Consider the following 15,862-nt stretch of genomic DNA (forward strand, 5'->3'; position numbering starts at 1 on the left):
CGGCAGAGAAGGGGTTGCGCTAGGCTCTGCAGCGTTCTGGGAGAGCACGCAGGCCACACGAGCCTGCAAGGTCCAGGAGGGCCTGCCCGGTGCAGGGAGGAGCGGGGCACAGGGCCGGGGCCAGCCCAAGAGGGCTGCTCGCTCAGGTCTGCACGGTTTGGGGGCGTGGGGGCGAGAGGTGGCCTAGGAAGAGGCGGCATGGGAGCAGGAGGCACTCGTCAGGAGTCCCGAGGAACTTCACGTTGTGTGGGGCAGAGGAGAAAAGTGACAGGGGCAAGACGAGAAAGGAAAGGACACAGAGGATGAGGGGGTTGGCCCCTCGAGGCACAGAATGAGCACAGGGTGCAGGTAAGAAAGCAAGTGAACGTGTTGTTTCTTAGAGCTGCCGAAAGGTGCTGGGGTGCAAGGCCATCCCACTACTGATGTCAGGGCTGGCCGGGGGCAGTGGCCAGGGCCTCCATCGTCACTGGGGACAGGTTTCTCCGCAGCCAGCCTGTGCCATTCTCTCACCTCTGCTGAGTGTCACGGTGAGCCGTACTTGAGGCTGCTGTCTCCCAAGGAAAGGTAGGACCCCACGGCGGGGCCCTGTGTTGTCAGGTGAGACCTCAGGCTCTGGCCTCTGAGGAATCAGAGCGCTGCCAGAGCGTGCCTTTCCGCCCGTCCCTCCTGGCCGCGCCCGAGACCGCTGCACTCCCAAATCTCCCCGGAGCCCCTGGAGCCCCTGGAGCCCCCGCAACTCTGCGCCCCTCCCCCGATGCTGCCCGGCGCCTGGCCTGCCAGAGCGGTTCACGCGCAGAGGAACTGAACTCGCCGAATTGGGTCACGTCCAGACATAAGCCTGGAGCAGTTGAAATAATTAGTTCACTGTTCCCAGCGTGCCAGGCCCTGGGCTAGGCATTCTCCATACCACATCTCATTGAACCTTTCACCTTCCCTGTGAGGGAGGCACTAGTATCCTGTTTCCCAAAAAAAGGAGGAAACCTGTGCCTGGTCAAGTTGAATAATTCACCCAAGGGTCTATACCCAGGAAACAGCGGAGCCGGGATAAAGGGACTGAATTCTCCAGACCTTGAGCTGTCTTTGCATTCTGCTCTTGGGTTCCAGCCACTATGTTCACAGTCGCCCCAACAACTCATAAAACCTCTCTGTTCTGCTCAAGGGTTTTGTGTTTCCCAAGTGGACTCCTGAGAATGGGAGAGTCCCTCCTTTCCCCATTTTACAAACCCTTCAGAACCCTGTTCTCAAGCAGAGAAGCCCAAACTAACTCTTCTGATACAAACACATTGTCAGCTTGGCTCTTTTCTCCCACTGTCTTGAGTAGGCTATGGGTCTTGGAGCAGACGAGCCTCCCGCCTGCTCTGGGCTCTCACTGCCCTTCAGGGTCCACCGCAGCCTGCTTTTACACAGCCATCTGGCTAAGAGTGGTGTTTGCAATTTTAAAGCCTTGTTAAAAAAATAAGAGTATATGACAGGCGCTCACTGTGACCCACCAGGCCAAAAATATTGACCATCTGGCCCTTTACAGAACAAAGTGTGCCACCCCCTGCTTGAGGGGTCCTAGCCCCACCAGTCCATGGTTGTGTTATTTATAGGTTACTGCTTTTACACACCACTCTGCGCGGAGTTTGCAAAGCATTTCACTTTCCTCATTTAATCCCCAAATGCTCATAGAGGCAGGCGGGCCTCGTCTGGCTAGACTTGTCCTCGAAGGGCTTTCGTTGTTTGTGTTTTAGTGTGTTTTGTTTTTGTCTTTTTTGCTCTTTTTTTTGTTTTCAAAGGTTTTCTAGAAAAAAAGGTGACTCCTTTGCTAGCTCGTAAATAGGGTTTGCATTTGACTGCTTAGTTCCAAAGAATCTCAGGACCCTGAGAAGGCCACGGGGCGACAGGGAGTGTGTGTCGTCTTTGGAGGGACGGGGGAGGGGGTTAGGTCCTCTTAGTTGCTAGGTATTCCCATCCTAAACCTAAACATTAGCCGGAACTTCTCCAGCCACCCACTGCCTCTTAGCTTGTGAACGTGTACTTGGTCCCTTCGTTTGTTAAACTCTGATACTTAAAGCAGCAAAGTTCTCACTTGTTTCGGAGAAAAGAAGGGAAACTTCTACGATCCAGCATCACACGACCGTTTTAGACAGACCTGCTGCCCTGCAGAATGGAGGTCGCCTCTCAGCCCTCGGCAAAGGGAATTTTGGCCAGATAAAATTTCAGTGTTTGGGTTTAGAGGTGGCACGGCAATTAGTCATAACCTGTAGGAGAAGCCGATTCTTGGGTTGTGAATGTTTTCTCGGCGTGGCGGAGGCTTTCTTGGCAGAAGAGTAGGTAGCGGCAGTTTTCGAGCTTTCAGTTGATTCTGCCTGTGAGTGAGTTGGCTGAGCACAGGGAGTTAGTGCCCTACGTTACCTTTCAGAGTCCGTTCGTTACGGAGCGCGGGCTGGCTCGGCCCCGTTAGCGTGACTCCCTTCCAACACCCCGATGTGTGCTCTCGTTTCAGAGGTCAGGTGGCGGCTCCAGTCCAGAAGGTGGGGAAGGTAAGGAGCCCTCCACAACCTTTGGCCATCTTGGGTGGAAAATGGAAGCAGCCTGACGCTTCTCCCTCCTCTCATCTTCTGTAGATTCGGACCGAGAAGATGGAAATTACTGCCCTCCTGTCAAGCGAGAAAGAACATCCTCTTTAACCCACTTCCCACCTTCCCAGTCAGGTAAAAGTTGCAAGCTTCTGCTGTGTGATAAAAGCCTTTGTGCTTGTGAACTCGCCGTTCCCCTCCAGCGTCTCAGCCTCCGTCATCCATCTCCTGCCCAGATTTCATACCAGCCAGTCAGAGCCAGCCTGAGGCTCGGCTTCCATCAGAAAGGAGGTGCGAGCCAGCCCAAAACGTAGCACCGGGTCTCTCCGTCCGCAGCCAGGGACGCTCGTGGACTGAGAGAGGTGCTGGAAGAAATTGTCTGCTGAGGGAAAAGCTGGTCTGTTCAGAGCCCTGTTGGTGACTGTGGTGTACCGATAAGGACATCTCTTTCCATCAGCTGAAGGCGTAGGGAGTGTGGTGTCCTCCTTTCGCCGTCAGCTGCAGGCCTGGAACTTAGTGAAGCTGAGCAGCCCAGACACACTTACCCTGTAGATAATGAGCCACACGGGCCCAGAAGAGACCAGGTTGAAATGCCATGAGCGCCCAGAGGTGGGGTCCTGGTGGAACCTGAGTCCAGAGGGCATGGAGGCCCTGGTTGCAGGCCAGCCTGGGGGCTTGGACAGAGGCTGGAGTAGGACAGGGGCAGTGTCCCAGTTGGAGAGAGACACTGGGACCATTTGGTAGGGGGCTCGGGAAGTCTGGATCTCAGCCTGCAGGTAGGCGGACACCCCTGCCTCAGGACTGGCTCCCCCCTTCCCACCTTGCATTGGTCCCTTCTGCTGTTCTCAGAGGGCCTCTCTCAGCTGTCAAAGCACCTATTTGAGACACATGCAGTTTCTAGTTACCCACACTGAAATCCACTCTTGGGAAGTCAGTGTGAAGGCCTATACGATTGTAACCTTAAGGATCTCACTTTAAGGGAAAAAACACTTTCAAAAGTTTTTCTGCTTACAAAAGTAAAGCAAGCTCAGGAGTGCATAACATAGGCCCTTTCAAGATCATCCCTCCAACCCACTTGATTTCATTCCTGTTTCCCTTCCCACGGGTTTTGGACATTGCCACGTTCTTTTTCACTCCTGCGTGATATTCCCTTGCGTGAATGCACCATGAGTCAAACTGCGTGGGCGGTTTGCCATCCAGGCTACAATGGACATCCTTTTTCAAAAGATCCCTCCTGCGTGCCTGGACAGGCATTCCTGCGGGCGGGGGGAGCTTCCCTTCCTGGTTAATAATTTTACTCCTTCTCGTTCATGATCTATTGATCCACAATTTTGGCATCCAAAAGGTAACAACAGAATAGAGAAGGGGGCATTTTGTGCTGGGACCACAGGCTAAAGGAACATCACACCACCACGTGTTTTTCTTTCCTGGCCTGCTTAAAATCTGCCTCCCTTCCAGTCCATAGGCCCTTAGGGAGACTGTTCACTCTTGATCATCAGGGAGAATGGAGGTAATTTGCAAAACATTGTTTTTGCAATGCACTCTGATTCCACTTAGCAGCATGCTGTCCTCACTGCTGTCAGAAATGAGTTTTCAGCTCCCGAGTTCCACTTCATTGGTGGAAGCTGCTGGCTGGCCTGCACCTTGAGAAGCAGCTGGTGTTGAAAACTAAGACTTGACATGGGTGAGGGGGTCACCAGCCGGCAAGGAGGAGCAGGGGTGAGGCGGAGAGTCACACGAGACTTTGAGCACCCACTGCTTTCCGCTTCTCGGGCCCAAGGACATCATGCAGGCCAAGGCTGCCCCGCCGCCAAGGAAGTCCCCAGGGGCGTGCCTCTGCTAGAAGGGTCCAGAGACCCGGCTCGTAACGCTGCCCCTTCCCCTGCTGGGGCTGGCGCGTGGGACGGTGGCCTGCTGCCCGTCTGCCATCTCACTCACGTTGTTTCTCCCTCTCGTTCCCTCCCTCCTGCACCACCTTGTCGACAGTATCGAAAAACAATGTTTTTATGCCATCAACCTTCTGCGAGTCATCTGCAGGCAATTCTGACTCCGAACCAGGTGAGCCTCCAGCCTCTGCCTTACAGCCAACAACTGGGGAGTTGTCCTGGGACGAAAAGCAGTTGATATTGTACAGTAAGATCTTGAACAGGAATATGCATTTGAAATTAGGATTCTTTTTCATTTCCTAAATGTTTTTTTCCCACATCTCCAGCGTGTAGATTTGAAATACAGCGTGGGACAAGGCTTTAGAACCCCTTACGTTTCCGTTACTGTAAGCAGTAGCTAGTTACAAGGAGTTTTAAGTTCATTTAAAATATATACATACATATAAAGAGAGGGTTTTTTTTTAGTTTTACAAAATAATTTGTATTTTTTAAAATAAAAGCATATCAGAGGTACATGGAGTAAAAGCCATCCCCCCTTCCCTTTTCCCACTCATTCTGCCATCCCAAAGTTAACTCCTGTTAAGCTTGTGTAATTTTCCAGACTGCATTTCTGTGTATTAAATTCTTACATTAATGAAAATGGCTTAGATCTGTTCCAATAAGTATATTTAATCAAAGCTTTAAACTGTTAGGGAAAAATGACTTGACCCCTTCTGAAGAATATGGAGCCTTCCTTTTTTGGTCTTTTGCCGGAGAACAAACTCCAAGATTTCCTGAAAGTTTCTCCCACGTGGCTGAAATTCCTCATAAAAGATGTAATGAGCGAGTTTAACAACTCGAATTCTGTAACCCAAGCCGCCTTATATAAATTCATTGTCGACTTCAAAAGCATTGCAAGATAAGTCATGCCCTGGCATGAGGATGGTGTCAAGTGAAGAGGCGAGTTTTTATAACTTGGAGGATTGATTTGATGGCACTGTTTCAACCCGTTTAATTCAGTTCAACTCTGAAACCGAACTCTTTAGAGCTGACCTCTTCACCCCATCCTGAAAAGGGAGGAGCTTGGCTTTTTAAAGGCCCTCAGGGCTCCGTCCCCACTGGTTGTCCCTGGGGGGTTCTGACCTCTGGGGACAGTTGGGCACCCCCTCTTTCTGGCCAGTGCACTGTCATGGGGGCGAGATTGGCCAACCTGAAGTGCTGCTCTATGGTCAGCCACCCCTGAGCCACATGTCCTTAACTGCACCATCGAGCTCTAGCACCTGTCTCATCACAGCCTCCTTTCCCTCACTGTCCCTCAAACTATTATCCTCCAGCATCAAGAGCAGGTAATCCAGGGGCGAGGGGGCAGCTCAGGCCCTGTTCCGGCCCAGGCCCTGCTTTGGAGCCGCCGCTGCCCAGAACGTGAGGTCACTGTGGCATCCATCAGGCACACATCCACTCTGCAAAGCACCACTGCTCAGGGCTTTCCCTCCCTCTCTCTCTTTGCTCTTTCCATTTTGAAAATATTTAAAACTTATAGAAAAGTTAGGACCTTCCATAGACCTTTTTCCTAGAGATCCCCTAAGATTTTTTTTTTTAAAGATTTATTTTATTTAATCTTAATTAAATCTTAATCTTGTCTGCTCTCTGTGTCCATTCACTGTGTTCTTCTGCATCCACTTGCCTTGTCAGGCGGCACCAGGAAACTGCTGCTCTTTTTTTGTTGCGTCATCTTGCTGCATTGGCTCTCCCATGTGCATGGTGCCATTCCTAGGCAGGCTGTGCTTTTTTCATATGGGGCAGTTCTCCTTGTGGGGTGCACTCCTTGTGGGCACAGGGGTGCCCACCCCTCCAGATTTTTACCACTTGTCCCAAATATGTCCTGGGTCGCAGAGGGGTCAATGCCCAGGTCACATATCACATCTCTCTCCTCCTGTCTGGAACAGCTCCTCAGCCCTTCCTAGACTTTTGTGACCTCGGTATCTCTGGAGTATCTTATATGAAGGCCAGTTATTTTGTAGAAATCCTTCAGTTTGGGTTTGCCTGACATTTCCCCATGATTAGACCCAGGCCACATGCTTTTGGCTGGAAGAAAACAGTGTTGCCTTCTCGGCACTTCCTAGTAGGCAGCACAGTGTTTACCTGTCCTGGTATTAGTGGGGTTCGCTTTGATCACTTTATCAGGGTTGAATCTGCCAGGTTTCTCCACTATAAAATGCCTTTTTACCTCCTTTATATAAATATTTTCTGGAGATACTTTGAGACTTCAGAAAAATCTCATTCTTATCTCACCAGTGTCTGCTAGTTTTAGCAACCACTAAACTTTTCTTCTTGAATTATTACTCTGATGGCTGTCAAATGGTGATTTTCTAATTCCACCATTCCTTTTACCTTTGTCAGTTGGCATTCTACTATAAGGAAGTGCTTTCTGCATCCCCGATTATGTATTCATTGATTTATTGTGTCATTAGGGGTTTGAGGATTTCACAAGTTCCTGTGAAACTTGTGGCATCATTCTTTTGAGCATTCCTTTGCTTTCTCTCATACAAGATATTCTGGGCTCATCTTGTGCTTCTCCTGTCCCAGCCCTGGAATCAGCCAGTTCTCTAAGAAGCCCTGGTTCTTTTTCACGGAGAGTGGGATTTAGATGCCAAGGTCTGGGTGCTCCATGTGCTCGTGGCTATTGGGCTATCATTGCCCTCTCAGCAGACAGAACTAGGAACTAGGAGCACATGCATGTGCAAGTACACATTTGTAGCCACGTCTTTCTAGCTGTCAGTCTCTGTGTGTGCGTGTCTGCTCACAGTGCGGGTTTGTGTAATCCTGGTTTGTCCAAGGAGAGCATTTGGACATGCAGGTAACAGGAAGAGTGCCTTCCTAGTCCATTCTGAACTCTGATTTGATTTTGTTTCATAGCTGAACCTTTGATCGCACAGGGTTTTGTATGTTTGTGTGTGTGTGTTTTATTGTGTACAATTCTATTCCTTTTAGTATATCCACAGAGTTGTACAGCCATTACCACTATCTGATGCCAGAATATTCTCATCAACCGCAAAGAAGTCCCGTACCTGTTAGCAGGCACTCCCTAGCACCCCCCCCCCCCAGTCCTTTGGCAGCCATTAATCTACTTTCTGTCTATGGATTTACCTGTTCTGGACTTTTCAAATAAATAGAAACAGACAACACATGGCCTTTTTTGGCTGGCTTCCTTCACTTGGCCCCATGTTGGCAGGGTTCATCCATGTCATAGCATATATCAGTCTTCCTTTCTTTCTGTGGCTGAGTAACACTCCACAGGGTGGGTCCACATTTTGGTTATCTGTTCATCAGTTGAGGGACACTTGGGTGGTTTCCACTTGTTGGCCATTATGAATAATGCTGCTTTGAACATTCATGTACAGTTTTCATTTGACAACCTGTTTTCTTTTCTACCTAGGAGTAGAATTGCTGGCTCATATAATAACGGTACGTTTAACCTTCTGAGGAACTGACAGGCTGTTTTTTAATGCAAATGCATCATTTTACCTCCCACCAGCAGTTTACGAGGATTCCAATTTCTCCACATCCTGACAACCTTTGTTATTAACCTATCTTTTTAATTATAGCTGCCTACTGGGTGTAAACTGGAATCTTGCAGTTTTGATTTGCAGTTCCCTGATGGCTAATGATGAGCATATTTTCATGTGCTTATTAGTCATCTGTATATATTCTTTGGGGATATGTCTATTCTGATCCCTTGCCCATTTGTTAACGGGATTATTTGTCTTTTTGTTGTTGAGTCATGGGTGTTCTTTATTTATTCTAGATACACAGGTCCTTTATCAGATATATAATTTGCAAATACGTTCTCCCATTCTGTGGGCCGTCTTTTCATAGGATGATATCCTTTGAAGCACAAAGCTTACTTTTGATGAAGTCCTATTTATGTTTTCTTTCGTTGCTTACATAATGTCAAGTCTTGGCCTAAGCCACGGTCATGAAGATTCACTGCTAAATCTTAATTTACCTTTTTCGAAAAGTTTTATAGTTCTAGCTCTTATATTTGTGTCTCTGGTCGATTTTGAGTTAAGTTTTGTTGGTGGTCTGAGGTAGGGATCCAACTTCATTCTTTTACATGTGGATATCGAGTTGTTCCAAAGACTGTTCTTTTCCCCTAGTGAATAGTCTTGGCACTCCTGCCGAAAATCAATTGACCATAAATGTGAAGATTTGTTTTGGGGCTCTCTGTTCTGTTTCATTGATCTGTGTGTGTATCTTATTGCCAGTACCATACTGTCTTAATTATCATAGCTTTGGAGTACATTTTATAAGTCCTCCACCTCTGTTCTTCCTTTCCAAAATTGTTTTGCTAATTCTGGGTTCTCAATTTCCATATGAATTGTAGAATGAGATTGCCAGTGCAGCGGTTGGTCTTGTGCCTTGCACCTTGACGTGACCTTTCAGTGGGCTGGGCCTTGGCTCCACGCAGGGCTGCCTGTGGCCCCATCCGCACCTGCCCCTGTGCGTTCAGAGGCCGCTGTGGTAGCCCGGAGGCAGCTGCCCTGGGCTCACTCCCTGGGGCTGCCCTGGCCCGTTTGGGGCACAGGCTTCTTCTGATGATTCTTCCCGTCATGGTTCACACGAGGCCACCTCCCTTCCTGAAAGGGGCACAGGCACCGAGACACAGGGTCCCTGTGGACAGGGCTTGTGCTGAGGCCAGAAGCCCTGAGCTTTCTTTGTCTGCCCTCTACCTTGGCGCATTTGTCAGTCCAAACTGAAGTTCTCAGGGAGGGTTGGCCTCCTGGCAGGTGGGCAGGACAAGCAGCCCAGCTTCTGGGAAGGAGCCCACTCCCTCCTGCGGTGCTCTCTGGGCACCTCTGGAAAGAGAGCCAGCCTCTCATCTGTTATTTGTTCTCGTCTCTGCAGAAGGCATGTCTCATTTCCCAGACATCTGTTTTCTAGCACAGATGCTCTTCCTGGCCACAGCTGGATCCTCTGGTGGGCAGATCCTTTTGGAAAGGGAAATACTCTTCTGCAGCTCCCAGACTTCCTCCAGGGTTCGTGCACACAGCCCTGTGTTCAGTCATAATTGTTTCTGAGCCTCTCAGCTCCTGGGCAGGCAGCACATGGCAGGCGTCTCTGCAAGGCAGTCGAGGGCCGGCCAGCCTGGCACTGACCCTGACCTGCAGCGGCTCCTTGGCGACAGCTGGGATCCTTGCCGAAGTCGCCCTCCTCACCAAGGTCTTGCCCTCCTGCGCCCTCCCACTTGCCGTTGTCAGCGGCTCACCCCAGCCAGTGCTTTCTACCAGCCACTGCCTCCTGCCCAGGCTGCCTCCCAGGCGCAGGGACCCGACAGGGCTTCTGTGCCTTTGTCTTTCGTGCTCTTCTTTTTAACTTCCACTACTGTTTGCAGGCTGTTTTCTTTGTCCCAAACCAAACGTCGCATTTAGCAATGACTCCCCATTCCTCCCTCCCCCACTCCTGGTAACCACTCTTCTGCTTTCTGTCTCTGGTTTTGCTAGTTCTAAGTGTTTCCTGTAAGAGAAATGATACATCATTGGTCCTTTCATGTCTAGCTTCTTTCACTCAACAGGATTCCTTCAGGGTTCATCCATGTTGTCTCATGTGCTTCACTTCTTTTTATAGCTGAATATTCTCCTGTGGTTAGGCCACGCTTTGCTCCTCTACTCATCTGTTGATGGGCCCTTAGCTGGCTTCCACCTTTTGGCTCTTGTGAATAATGCTACCCTGAACATTGGTGCACAAGGATCTGTCCAAGTTCCTGCTTCAAATTCTTCTGGGTCTATACCTAGGAGTGAAATTATCGGGTCATCTGCTGCTGTAATTCTATGTTTAACTTTCTGAGAAACTGCCAGACCTAAATGGAAAGATACTCAGTGTTCATGGATTGGAAGGCTAAATATTGTGACGATGTCAGTCCTACCCAAACTGATTTGTAGAGTCAATGCAATACCAATCGAAATCTCCTTGTAGCTTTAATTCACGTTTCTCTAATGGCTAATGATGTTGAGCATCTGTTTATACACTTAGAATTTATTTGAATATCTTCCTTGAAGAAATGTCTGTTCAAATCCTTGACCCATTTTTAATTGGGTTGTCTTTTTGTTATTGAGATGTAAGAGTTTTTTTATGTATTCTGGATATTAAACCTGTATTAGTCAGCCAAAGGGATCCTGATGCAAAGTACCAGATATCTGTTGAGTTTTATAAAGGGTATCTATTTGGAATAGAAGCTTTTACAGTCACAAGGTCATAAAGTATAAGTTACTTCCCTCACCAAAGTTTGTTGCCCCGTGTTGGAGCAAGACGGCTGCCGGCGTCTGTGAGGGCTCAGGCTCCCTCTTCCTCTTAAGGCTCCGTGGTCCCAGCTTCTTCCAATCTCAGCTGTAGGCTGGATAAGTCCCATCTCTCTCCTGGGGCTCGTTTCTCTCAGGACTCAGCTGCTCTGCTTGCTCCACAAGACCAGCTGTAGACTGTCGGGCAAATGGCTTGTCTCTCCCCGGGCCTCTGCTGTGTCTAATGGAGCCTTTGTCATATATCTGCTTCTCTGTGTATTTACTTCCCAGGGCTCCAGCATTAAAACTCTTTCTCTTTTGCCATGTTGTTTTCTCCCATCCCACTGATGTAGCCCAATCAAAGCCTTAATCATTATTTAATCAAGTAAAGTGAAACCTCTGAATCCAATCCAATCTAATATGCCCAGAGGAAGAGACCAGTTCACAAACGTAATCCAATATCTATTTTTGGAATTCATAAAACAATGTCAAAGTGCTACAAATCTCTTACGGTACATGATTTCCAAATATTTTCTCTAGGTCTTTTTACTTTCTTGATAATGTCCTTTGATGCACAGACATTTTTAAATTTTGATGAAATCCACTTTACCTGTTTTTTTCTTTTTTGCCCATGCTTCTGGTGCAAAATCTAAAAATTCCATTGTCTCCTACCAGGTCCTGAAGATATTTCCCAGTGGTTTTTTTCCAAAGAAGTTTATAGTTTTAGCTCTTTTATTTAGGTCATTGATCCACTTTGAATTAATTTTTTAATATGGGGAGAGGTCTGAGTCCATGTCCATTCTTTTGCATGTGGGTTTCCAGTTGTCCCGGCCCCATTTGTTGGAGAGCGTGTTCTTTCTTAGTCCCCTTGTAGAGTGTCAGCTGGCCATAGGTGTGTGGGCTCTAGTTCTAGTCCATTGGTGTTTTTGTCTCTCCTTGCGCCAGGACCACACTGTTTTAACTACTGTAGCTTTGTAGCAAGTTTTGAAATCAGGAAGAGTGAGTCCTCCAATTTCAAGGTTTTCAGCTGTTAAATCCCTTCAATGAGCTTTTCGCTTCAATTACTGTACTTTGTAGCTCCAAAATAACGTTTCTTTCCTTTTTATAACTTGCCTCTATTTGTTCAGACGTTTTCCTGATCTCCTTTAGTTCTTTGTATATGGATTCCTTTAGCTCAGACATGTTTAAGACCGTTGATTTAAAGTCTGTGGCTAATAGTTCCAGTGTTCAAGCTTCCTCAGGGATGGTTTCTGGCAAATTCTTTTTTTTTCCCTGTGAATGGGTCCATAATTTCCTGTTTCTCTGTGGACGTTTTGAGTGTTGTGTTGTTCCAGCTCTGGAAGCTGGTGTTCCCACTCCTCTGGGATTGCTAGATTTTTGTTGTTGCTGAGGGCTGGATGGAGCTGTCAGTTTTTGACTTCTCCAAACTCTTTTGGTTCCCGAATGGGAAATGGAAATAGAAAAGAGAAGGGGAAAAAATAGGTCCTGCCTCTTGGAGACCCCTCTGCCACTTTGCTGTGAGGGGGGCCGGGCCCCCAGCGATGTGAAGGAGCTGATCAAAAGCAGGGGTCAGCAGTCGGACCTCATGCCTCAATACCCGCAGCCCACACAGGAGGCTGGACTGCTGGCCCCCACTGCTGCGTGGACGTGGACGCGCTTGGGGGGCTGGGGACGGGAGGCGCTGCTCAGAGGGCGCAGCCCACCGGGGTTTACTTCCTCCCGTTCTCCCCTGACGCCGCATGGCATTCCAGTAGGCTCCAGGGTTCCGAAACAATTCATGCCGACACTTCCTACCGGTTCTCCCTGGTCTGTCTGTTTTCACGTGGAAACGTTCGCACTGGTGCTCCAGGCCGGTGGTCTCTGAGCGCAAGAACTGCCCTTTCTCCCTTGCGGCTGAGCTGGCCCGCCTGCTGCTTACTTCCTGTCTTGTGCTTTTAGAGGAAAAGAGCAGTGGGTTCCGGTTGAAGCCACCGACGCTCATCCACGGCCAGGCACCCAGTGCAGGTAGGTGCCTTCTGGGAGGAGGAGGGGCATGGCTTTTTTAGACCTTTCCAGGCCTCTCGGTGCAGTCTTCTGGCACAGCCTGTCGGGCAGCCCCACCCTGCATTCCCAAAGGCAGCCCACAGCTTCCTAAATCGCCTTCCTTACTGACCGGCGAGCTTGGGAAAGTTGCTTGAATAAAGCAGCCAGGGAGCAGGGAGGTAAGCCTGGCCCTCTGGACGTAGCACCCCACGTTCTCTTGACTGATTCTGCCTCCGGGCTCTCCAGAGCGCTCTGGCCCCCCACCGCAGCCAGCGCTGAGCCTACGGAATAGGGGCTGTGCCCCAGGGACTCGCTGTCGGTGCCCGGGGCCAGCAGTGGGGCCCTCGGAGCAGGGAGCGTTCTGTCGGGGGACTTGCTTGACTGGTGCTTGGAGAGGGGTTTTCTCAATGTGACATTTTGAGAATCCAGTGCAGAGGGTGCCTTTCTGTGCCAGCAGAACCCTTAATCTCGGGAGGGATTGCCTGTGACGCCACTGCTTCCATCTCCCAGCTGCAGCCCGAGGTCAGCACAAGACTGCTGCCGTCTCCCGGTTCACACTGTGGCGTCATTCTCCTGAGTGGATTAACATGCAGACGTGATGGGTTACTTGGGAATTTTATTTCATCATATAAAAGAGGGACAATAGCCAGAATCTGCAGAAAATATCTTAGATTTTAAAATAAAAACCAGTGTGCTTCCCTGCAAATTCTAAACATGTGAGGGACATAAAATGGGTGTGAATTTTCTTTGTCGCGCCTGAGACCACCCCGGTGTGTTGCGCCCCTGCCAGTGCCACCCCCGGAGCCTGAGGGCCCTGGGAACGTTGGCTTCTGTCCCTAGGTCTGCCGAGCCAGAAGCCCAAGGAGCAGCAGCGCAGCGTGCTCCGCCCAGCAGTGTTACAAGCGCCCCAGCCAAAGGCGCTCTCGCAGTCAGGTAAGACGCACGTTCCGGGACCTGGACGGCCGCGTCATGTCATGGCAAAGGGACCCCGGGGAGAGTAATTCAAATAGGCCTTTCCATCAGGCCCTCAGCAGGGGAAAGCCTGCCTGGGCCCTACACGCCTTTCATGACGCTGGCACATCCCTGTGGACATGTCACGTTTGTATCTGCATGTTCACAAAAGCCGTAAAGCTCAGCCTGGTGCTCTATGGCTCATCCAAGAGACCTAAGGGGGTTTTTAATCCAAGGATTCTTGACTTTTAAGTGGTGCCAGAGCCTTTTCTAAAGACTTCCTCCTGTCATGCCCCACATGACAGGAGGGAACTCTAGAAGTGACCCAGCACGTGCTGAGCAAGTTGCATGTGTCCTCGGGGGAGGAGGGTACAGCCTAAATGCCCACGACGCCCCGCTGTCCTCTCCACAGTCCCCAGCAGTGGCACCAACGGGGTCAGCAGCCCAGCAGACTGCACGGGGCCAGCAACGTCGGCGTCACCTGACAGCCCTGCCTGGAGGAGTCCCTCGGAATCTGCCGACGAGTCACAAGCACCCGAGGTCTGTCCTGGCGCAGGGAGAGTGCCAGGCACCAGGCTCCAGCCTGAACTGGTGGTGAAACCTCTCGGGTTTGGCTCAGCTTGGAGGCTGGGAACCTGCTCCAGGCAGTGTCAGTGTTGACCTGTTTTAAAGCCTCTAGGTTCACTCACGCGTGTGAGTAACTGAGCAACAAATTGCTAGAATGCCACGGGTGGCCTTCCACCATCGTTTAGAGGGAAAGGTACTATTTTTCCCTTGTACATATCCCCAGACCTTCAGCCCAAGTGCTTTGTGCCTTCGTATCTTTTTTCAAATTGCACGGAAGCCTCTCTAGTCCGGTATAAAAAAGGTTTAGGTGAATGACTGGCAGCTTGGTATCCCACTATCCCGAGATAAAATAATTCATTCTTGAAATGTTCAGTTACAAAAGTAACGCCTGCACATCAAAAGCATTTCAACAAAACAGGAATGTAAAGGGAGGCGCTGAGACCACCCTTCCAGTCAGAGGCCCCCAGGTACCCTCAAGTCTCTTCTCTGTCTCCCGATTTTTCCTGGGCGTTTCTAAACACACACGCATACACACGTTGGGGTTTGCTTTTTAAAAATATGTTTTGTTTATTAGAGCAGTTGGAGGTTTGCAGAAAAATCACACAGGAGGTACAGAGTTGCCTGGGTTTGCTTTGAACAGAAGTGGAGTGACACGCAGGCTTTCCCCCGCGGCCTTTCGCCCTGGTGGGTGTGTTGTGGATGTCACTTCCTGGGCAAGGCAGCTGCGTGCGGCCCAGCTGGCCTGCCTCCTAACCCGTGTAGCCTCTGCCCGGCGCCGAGTGTCCAGGTGGTTCTGGTTCTTTGCTGGTCCCAGCAGTACTGCCCCGGACCTTCTCCCTTCTGTCTGTGCCCTCGTGCGAGTATTTTTGAGACTGGATTCATAGACGCGCCAGTTGGGTGCGTTGGGCAGTAACGTTGCCTTTCTCAGTCACCTGTACCGGGACGGGAAGGTCTGGGGGCCAAGCGGAGCTGGGGACCCGACCCCGCCGGCTGACCGTGTGACATCCAGGCCTGTTCCCTCACGTGACTTCTGTTTGGTGAGGTAGCCAGCAGCTGGGGACTGGCGGCCCAGGCCCCTCCCCATAGCACCGCCCAGGGTAGTGCTGGCAGGAGCGGTCCCCCTACCCCCAGGGGCCTGCCCCAGAGAAGTATAGCGTGAACTCGGTGGTGGGGGGTGCTCATCTTGCTCATCCGGGCTCCATGTGTCGCTTCTTCTCTTTTTCCCTCTTTCAATAGGAGAAAGAGTCTCAGAAAAATGAGTCTAGCAATACTTCTGAGGAGGAAAACTGTGAGAAAAAAGAACAAGTTGCACAGCAAGCATTTGTATTTGGACAAAACTTGAGGGACAGGGTGAAGGTATGCAAGCAGCGCGTTGATCAAAGTGTTGGACCATTGAACGGTTGGTTTCTGTGCCTCTCCCAGGTCTCAGCAGTAGCAGGTCCGCTCTTCCTTAAAACGGGGAGGAGGGCTTGGGAAGCGAGGCGGGTGCCAGCAGTGTGGCCTCGTGACTGATGTTGGCGACCTTCCCACACTGCACCACTGAGCTCCTGGCAGACGTGCTGGTGGGGCGGCCTGGCTGGGGCGCCCCCACCTGCCATTGACCTTGGGAGCTGCCTGCCGC

General features: G+C 50.2%; 1 protein-coding gene across 2 annotated transcripts in view; it reads left to right on the top strand.

The window, feature by feature from the left end:
* RANBP3 (RAN binding protein 3) overlaps positions 1-15,862 on the top strand; it is a 58,563-nt gene that overhangs the window by 29,718 nt on the left and 12,983 nt on the right. For both annotated transcript variants that reach the window (XM_012522005.4, XM_012521995.3), the window contains 7 exons: positions 2,489-2,525; positions 2,610-2,696; positions 4,548-4,619; positions 12,640-12,705; positions 13,564-13,656; positions 14,087-14,214; positions 15,478-15,597. In XM_012522005.4, the coding sequence (XP_012377459.1) occupies positions 2,489-2,525; positions 2,610-2,696; positions 4,548-4,619; positions 12,640-12,705; positions 13,564-13,656; positions 14,087-14,214; positions 15,478-15,597 (603 nt within the window). The remainder of the gene's footprint in view (positions 1-2,488; positions 2,526-2,609; positions 2,697-4,547; positions 4,620-12,639; positions 12,706-13,563; positions 13,657-14,086; positions 14,215-15,477; positions 15,598-15,862) is intronic.

Source organism: Dasypus novemcinctus, chromosome 19 (genome assembly GCF_030445035.2).
Source record: "Dasypus novemcinctus isolate mDasNov1 chromosome 19, mDasNov1.1.hap2, whole genome shotgun sequence".
Taxonomy (NCBI): domain Eukaryota; kingdom Metazoa; phylum Chordata; class Mammalia; order Cingulata; family Dasypodidae; genus Dasypus; species Dasypus novemcinctus.